Source organism: Artemia sp. Qi Xiang Cuo, chromosome 10 (genome assembly GCF_049724085.1).
Source record: "Artemia sp. Qi Xiang Cuo chromosome 10, ASM4972408v1, whole genome shotgun sequence".
In the NCBI taxonomy this organism is placed as follows: Eukaryota; Metazoa; Arthropoda; class Branchiopoda; order Anostraca; family Artemiidae; genus Artemia; species Artemia sp. Qi Xiang Cuo.
Window position 1 is genome coordinate 4,369,177 of NC_142803.1, and position 8,487 is coordinate 4,377,663.

The window sequence follows — 8,487 nt, forward strand, 5'->3', positions numbered from 1 at the left end:
TAGCTGCCAAAAAGGCTGGATTAGAAATAAGAACGTGTTTTTAAATTATTTTTGATAATTTAAATTGAATCGCCTTTCATCTCATTGAATCGCCTTGTTTTAACTTACTTTTTATCAGTCCTGGTTCAACTTCGCTGTAGTAAGGATGCTAGGACTGCTTTAAAAATTTTCTAATTTGTTGGTTTGACTGGTCGCATGTTGTTGTGAGTCTTTTTTCTTTTATATATTTTTGTCTTGCTGAGGACGGCCCTTGGACATAGGGTCGAAATATTCATTCAAATTATCTCCACTGTCTTGCAAAAAGATTTCCCTATTATTTTTCGTGCCTTTGTTGTTAGTTTGCATGAAAGTTCACCAGAAGGGGCTAAGGTACAAAAAGTGAGGGAGGACGAGTACGTTATAGAGCCATACTAGGGTCATTCGGTTAAAGCTGAATTTCTTTGCAACCATTATGCTATATGCACAGCTCGTTCGTTTCTCGAGAAGCTTAATGAGTAGTGCTCTTGTGTGCTTTAGCGTCTGACCCATGTGCAACCCTAACTAAGTAATATGGTCAGCTGGTGCTATGTTAGTGTTTCCGAGCGTGATGGTTTTGGGCTTCAGCGTTTCAGGCCGGTTGAACAATAGCACTTTCAACTTCAAAGCGTTGAATTCAAGCTGCACAGCTGCATACTCTCCTTCAAAAATTAAAAAAAATTCTTCAACTCTTGCAAGTTCACGGGCAATGTTTAGTAAGTCATCAGCAAAGCAAAGTAGGGAAAGATCTATACTTTTAGAAAGGCAAGATTTTAGATAATTTTCTTGTGCAGGAATCACGCTATTATTAAAAGCAGGAGCAGAAGTAGATGCGCTTTGACGAGCACCCTTCTTTGCTGGGATTCTAACAGAATATGTTTGCTTCTCATACTTGATCTTGATTTCAACCTCGGGGTTTTCAAGGTTTTCATTAATATCTCTCAGAGACAAGAGTGGGTCATACTTGATGCCGCGCTTTGCCACTTCAAGTACAATCTGTTCGTGCATTAAAGAGTCAAAAGCTCATCGTATCTCATATATGCCAAGAGTGACATATTCACCAGAATTTTAGGCATCCAATAGAACTGAAACTACCGCACTTGGAAACTACCGCACTAGAAACCGAACTGGAAAGGTGGTGTTTAGCATTTCATATTAATTTCCTCAATAATCAAAAGTTCGTATATGTTGCAAAAAGTGGTAGATACTGTTATAGGTCAAAATAATGTGCATTCCCCAGGGGGCTTTCCGTTTTTTGGTACCGGTGTAAGACTTCGAACGCAGAATGTACTAGGAAAAATATCTTGTGGAAAAATCATTATATATATATATATATATATATATATATATATATATATATATATATATATATATATATATATATATATATATATATATATATATATATATATATATATATATATATATATATATATATATATATATATATATATATATATATATATATATATATATATATATATATATATATATATATATATATATATATATATATATATATATATATATATATATATATATATATATATATATATATATATATATATATATATATATATATATATATATATATATATATATATATCTGTATATAAAGATACAAAGTCATTGCTTGATGACAGTGACATCAGTGACTTGGCTTACACCGACGACGATGAATCTGATCCTGCCTGGAGTGTCCCGTTCACTACTACAGAGGCTGAGGAGCTAACAAATACTGAAGAAGAGCCAGTTCTTTAAACTTCGAGCATTAGGAACTTTGATCTTGTTTTTGATGACGAAGAGGGAGATCCTGGAGCTTTCAGCATGCAAGGCAAACCAGGTTTTCCGATTAATGGTGCAGAGGTGACTAGGTTTGGCAAAGTACGCCATCTAGGTTTGGCAAAGTACACTTAGAAAATGGAAAAAATCATCCTCACTTAACGACCTTTTTGAGTATCTGCCAACGACTACTGGTGATACTTCTCCAAGAATTAAATGGAAACCGTGCCAAAATTTCCTTGAGTACTTTCCGGATTGTTTATTTGAGAAAATGACATTTGCCATAAACTACTTGTTTCCAGTACGAAAATCTGGGAAAATTCCTTTCGGTAGGGGCTTCTGATTTAAAGGTTTCTTTGTTCTGTGAATTATATATCAGTAACCTGATGTTCTCGAGAATACGTATTTTGTGGAGCCAGAAGTTCAAAGTACCAGTTATGTGCCAAAACATATTTCGAGACAGATATTTTCAAGTAATTCAGAGTTTTAAGTTCCTCATTAAGACGATGCCAAACCGGAGACAAAGACGACAGATAGCTTTTTGTAAGTCAGGCCTCTACTAGAAGCAGTTTTCCAACACTGTTTGAAACTGGAGCGAGAAAATTTTGTAAATATTGATGAGCAGATGATCCCGTTTGTGGGAAGGTGCAATTTGAAACAGTATGTTAATAGTCTGAGGTGTGGTTTTCTTTTAAATGGTCGGGTATATTAATAAATGTGAAGTCTTTAGCAGGTAACTTTTTTGACATTGACCAACCATATTAATTATTAGCATCTAAATACGCTAAATAATTTGAAGGTTATGGTTTATTAAAGTTTCTCATATGTTTATTATTTACTTTAGTATATCTTTTCTTACATTGAAATACACCTCCTCTTATTCCTTTTTCAATAAATGTATACATATCTTCGTCAGAAAATAATGGAATTTCAGCTTTAGAGTGTTCAAGAAAAGCTTCCCACGTGAGTCCTCGTGCGTGAGAAGTGCAGTGGATCTTGTTTATAATAATTTAAACATCCATTTCTTAAATTTTCAACGACATTTGAAAATTTTATGTCGACTTTACTTCTAGTTAATTTACTAGCAGTAAAGACATCTTGACTTTACGACATCCTGACTTTAGGCTAGTTAACCATACCACGTAACCAGCCTGAAAGTATCGACTTAACGCTCTAAGCTATTCCTAACATACAGCACATACACCATTTTGACAACCTGCATGTACATAACGTGTTCGGATATAGCATCTATTAAGCATGTCTTGAAAGTCTCAACTAAATAGCCTAGGCCGTCCAGCGATATTTCTGATCTCTTTTGACCAAATATATGCACACAGTTTGGTTTTAATTAGTTCAACATTCCTCGAAATTTTCATCTTTAGTATCCTTAATGTTCGTAGAGACCCAGAGTCAATCATGCTCCTATTTCCAAAGAACAAATCCTAAGTGTAAAAAGAGTGGAATATTCATAACTTATCACCCTTTTTCCAAGGGCTATGTGGGCCGTGCCAATTTTAGAGGGATAGCTAAGGGCTCTTTCAACTATGATATACAAAGTCAACACCTCAAAATTTTAATGTAATGTCTTTGAGGGGAGACACCCAAAAGTGGGGTGGAACAGGGGCCTATTAGTCTCTAATGACTTTTGAATCTTGAAAAATGAACTAGAACCCCCAATTACTCTCTAAGGATTTTAAATAACTCCTTCCGTAAGAAATGGGTTAGTAAACAGAAAAAAAACAATAATACATAAACCCAACTATGCTTTTTACTTAAGCAGAGTAAGTGCACCACCTACAAAAATTACAATCAGTATCCATTGTAAAGCGATATTTTAAAAGGAATATAAAGAAGAATTGGGATCCGTTTTTCTTAGTTGAACTAAAATACTTAGTCAGCATGTCTAATTATATTCCTTTAAAAATTAAAACTACTCTTACTTTATTTTTCTTTGACTTTCTTGATTCTTACCTTTATTGTTTATAGATCGGTTTTAATCTCTTTATTCTAATTTTATTATTCTTCCTCTAAATACATTATTTTACTTCCAATTTTTATTCCATTTATTTGTATTCGTATTCCTTCAATGAAAGAGCAGTCACTTTACATAAAAAGAAAAATTTGGTCAAGAGCCACAATGGTGAATTATCTCAAAAAGATTTTTTTTTTATCTTAGTTTTCTTAGTTTATCTAAGATGCTTAATCAGTGTTTAATTATATTCCTTTTAGGAAAAACCCTACTCTTTCTTTATTTATTCTTTGACTTTCTTTTTTCTTACTCTTATGCTTAGTCTATTCCTTCCAATTTCTTTTTTTAATTCTATGCTCCAATTTCATTATTTTTATTACAATTTTTATTTGGTTTTATTTTCATCGTATTCTTTCAATTCTAGGGCAGTCACCTTGGACGAGGAAGAAAACGTTGGACAAGAGCCACAACGGCGAACATTCTTCAGAAGATTTAACATTTGGAAGAGTATCCTGTCTACTGCCACTGTCATTAAAGCGAATACTGTTTCAACAGTAAAAATAACTGTTTTTGCCACATGCACACCTCAGTATGGTCCAATCCATCAGTGCTAGAAACATATAAATTTATTTATTTCTGGTTGATTTCTTACTCTATAAATCTGTTGGGAAGATTTGAGTGAATACAAATTTAGTTCTAAAGTAGTTGATTTACTGCAAAAACTTGTTACCCTTACCAGGGACAGTTTTGTCATGATAATAAGGGAGCAGCAAAATAGAAAGAAAAACCCTGTCTAGTGTTCATTAAACGATACAAAAATTTTAATGCTAGTTTTCTTTATTGAGAATGTACACTAATTGAATATAATTAGGGACAAGTATCAAACAACACGTGGGAACAAACAGTGACCAGGGGGCAGTCCCCATTAATACTAATCATAACTATAAGAATAAACAGTTTCGCTAATAATAGGGGCATAAAAACCATTGGTCTTACATAATTATTTCTGTTCTGTAGTGCTCATTAACTTTAAAGCTGCCAATAAAAATTCGCAAGCCTGAGAAACTTTATCTAATTAAATGAGGAATAAAATACCCCCAAAGGAAAAGTTATTATTATAAAAATTAAACCGTTGAAACTAGCATATCAAGGAGACCTGCCCGAGTTCAAGTTCCTTTCAAGCCACAACAAAGTAATGTGGAAGGGTGTATGAAAGCACAGGATGGCTGGCCCCCAGCCCTGTCAGTACAATTTCTGGCTGAAGGGTCATGAAACTGAGATCAGCTCCGCCGTTCTGGACCTTAGGGGTCTAGTGCCTCATCCTTACTTTTTTTTACAATAAAGTGTTGTTTTCTGCTATTTTGTGTTGCTCCACAACAATTTTGACACCAAAAAGCCAAAATATTATAAGAAAATCAGTCCTCATAAAATTTTGATTGCTTTGTGTAACTGAAAATCCCCCATTACATAAAAATGTAATTACATCTCTCGATGAGGGAGGGAGGGCTTCTTGAAGTGGCAAAAATATACTTACATGCCAAAGATTTTAAAATATAGACAAGTCTTCATATAGGTATAGGAGGGGCGATGACAAGCAGAAGTTTAAGAGGTAGGAATAAAGCTGACATGTGGATTTTGTTCCCTTTTTACCCCTTCATTAAAAGATTTCCTTATTAAGCCTGTTCCCCTTTTCCCTCTTATTAGAGGAGTAATTTAAGTTCTTTTTTGTGCTAAGCTGCTTTGAAGGAGGAGCAGCAAGGAACAAGTTAAACAGAGACGCCTGTGAAGTTCCTTAAGAAAAATAAGCCTAAATCCCCCCCACCTCCCAAAAATGTGATTTTCATGAAAATTACAAATAAAACACACCAAGCATACTAAAATATTTGTGGACTTTATATCGTATAGTGCAGAAACACCCCCTAATTAAAGAGCGATTCGAGCAAAGTATATTAATTTTTTTCACCAAGGCATTTTTTATAGAAGAAATATTCGTAGTCTCTTTGGCAGGAATTTATCAGACTAAAAATCAGATAAAAATTTATCTGACTAAACGTCCGTCCTAAAAACAGTCACGCTATCTGGTGGCGACTTTGACAGCGACCACTCGCTTGTCATGTCTAGGTTCAAAACAAGACTTAAAACAGCATCAAAGTTATTTCAGAAAACCCCCAAGTTTCGAGTAGATCTACTGAAAGACGAAAACACACGTATGAGCTATATCACCATTCTATCCGAAAACATTTCGGAGCTCACGTCGAGATCTCCACCTATCCTATTTAAGGAAGATATTGACAACCTCGTGACTAGCAGCACAAATATCATATGTGATATCACTCATTCCACACTGGGTGCCCAAAAAAACATTCAGAAACCTTGGATAACAGACAAGATCATCTCCCTCTGCGACAAAAAGCGCCAACTCACGAACAAGCAAGAAAAAGAAAGTAGGGACCGATACAAGCAACTCAACCGAGCTGTTGAGAAATCCATTAGACGTGCTCATCGTGCTTTTATTAAAGTAACGTGTGATCAATGTGAATCGGTCTTCAAGAAAGGAGACCCCCACTACATGTCTAGAAGAATGCGGGAATTGGCCAAAAAGAAGGACATCAAAGCGTTCTCCCTTCTCGACGAAAATGGAAACCAAATACAATCCACAGACGGAATCCGCTCTCGGTGGAAAAACCATTTTAAAAATAAACTAAATCTGGACATCCACCCAGACCCAACAATTTTCGACACTTTCCCTATAACCTCTACAGATCCAAGTCCTCCCCCTCTTCACTCTGAAATAGAACCAGCTATCAGAGACTTGAGAACAAACAAAGCTGCTGGCCCCGATGGAATCCAGCCCGAACTACTGAAAGTAAACTGCAAACCACTCCTTGACCTTTACCACAAAATTGCCACAGCTGCTTGGGAAAAAGGTCACTTCCCCTCACCCTGGTGTGAAGCAACGATAATCCCCCTACATAAGAAAGGCTCTAAAGCTGTCTGCGACAAATGCCTCCCAATAAGTCTTACCAGCCACGCTGCAAAAATCCTCACAAGAGTCCTGCTCTGGCGTAGATGACCGATTTCTTCAATGGTCATTCCGGAATACCAAGCCGCCTTCCGACCTAATAGATCAACAATTGATCATATATTCACTGTTCGGCAGATCATGGAAAAGTATAGCAAACTTGGCCGCTTCATCTACCACCTTTTCAAAGACTTTAAACAAGCTTTTGATCGGACGTGGAGAGAAGGTCTATGGCACATCCTTCTTCACTTTGGCATCCCATCCAACCTGATCTCGCTGATCAAAGACATGTATATGAAGTTCAGCAGCCGCGTCATGACTGGAGAAGGGCTTACCGAGAGCTTCAAAACCTCTACCGGAGTACTTCAAGGTTTCCTAATATCACCGGAGCTGTTAAATCTCTTCCTAACTGCAGCCCTTTCACTCACAGATAACCCACCCGGCACCCTTGTCGGAGGAGTGGTGATAGACAAACTGGCATATTCTGATGTCATAGTCCTAATAGCCGAGTCCCTTCAAGATCTACAATCTCAGGCTAACAGCGATCACTCGTCCACCAACCTCTTCGGGATGGCAATCAACACCTCAAAATCGAAAGCCATGCGCTGTTCACGTAAGTTGGATTCACAGATAAATCTCAGCCTTCAGCTTGGTGAAGGTCCCATTGAGTGGGTGGAAGGCTTCGCCTACCTTGGGAGCTTACTTACTTATGATAACAACCAACTCAAAGACATCAAGAGACGCTTGACACTTGCGAACTCCAGTTTTAAAGCTCTGATCCCCATCTGGAGGAATAAGAACTTAACAACAACTCTCAAAACGAGACTCTTCTACACCCTCATTATTCCGATCATCATCAATGCCTGTGAATCCTGGACACTTAAAACAGACGATCAACGCTGCCTAGCTGCCTTTGAAACCAAATCCCTACGACGCATCACTGGTATTACCTTCCACGGCAGAATCTCCAACTCCAAGCTTCTCCATAATCTGAAAGTCAAATTTACAATACTGGACAAAATAAAACTACAACAACTCAAATGGCTTAGACATACCTAAAGCATGGCTAGCAGTCGTCTCCCGAAGATAACCTTCGATGGACGAGTACACGGTTCTCGACCCAGAGGTCGCCCTCCAAAGAGATGGAAAGAAAACTTCTCATCTTACAACCTGCCACAACTCTGCCGCCTGGCCGACAACAGAACCACCTACAGGAGGCACATCAATGAACTGGTTAAAGAAGAGGCCCCAAAATGACCTTCAAGGACGGATGGGACATAAGTCAAGTCTAAGAGTCAAGTGATTGGAGGGCAACTAGCCCCCCATACACTTTTTTCTATAAAAACATCCCATCCAACTTTTGAGATAGCGATTTTGTTCAAAATAGTTGAAAAGTCAAGTAACTGTGGTTCCGTGGCTTCCCCCCCCCCCTCATAGTCCCCCAGGCACGGGTTGTAAGCTCAACAAGTTTACCATTGTTGAAATACAAGTTTTGAAGGAAAGTGGCTGTATGAACTTTAGAGGAGACTCATTCGATTAAAAATCGAAAGTTCCATTACAATTTTTTGGAGTAAAAAGTAATCAAACAACTCCCTCAACCTGCTCATAAGGTTTCACCTTAATAGTTGGAGTCTTTCTGGAGATTGGCGCGCTAAGTTGGGAATCCTTTATCCGAAGGGCACAGGTTCGATTCCTGGTG

The 8,487-nt window shown here is 37.3% G+C and overlaps 1 protein-coding gene across 1 annotated transcript in view; it reads left to right on the forward strand.

Annotated features, from left to right (window-relative positions):
• Nucleotides 1–4,470, forward strand: part of LOC148947378 (uncharacterized) — a 120,460-nt gene extending 115,990 nt beyond the window's left edge. Inside the window, exon 3 of the mRNA XM_089095815.1 lies at nt 4,191–4,470. Within this exon, the coding sequence (XP_088951941.1) occupies nt 4,191–4,380 (190 nt within the window). The 3' untranslated portion in view covers nt 4,381–4,470. The remainder of the gene's footprint in view (nt 1–4,190) is intronic.
• Nucleotides 4,471–8,487: the final 4,017 nt, after the last annotated feature.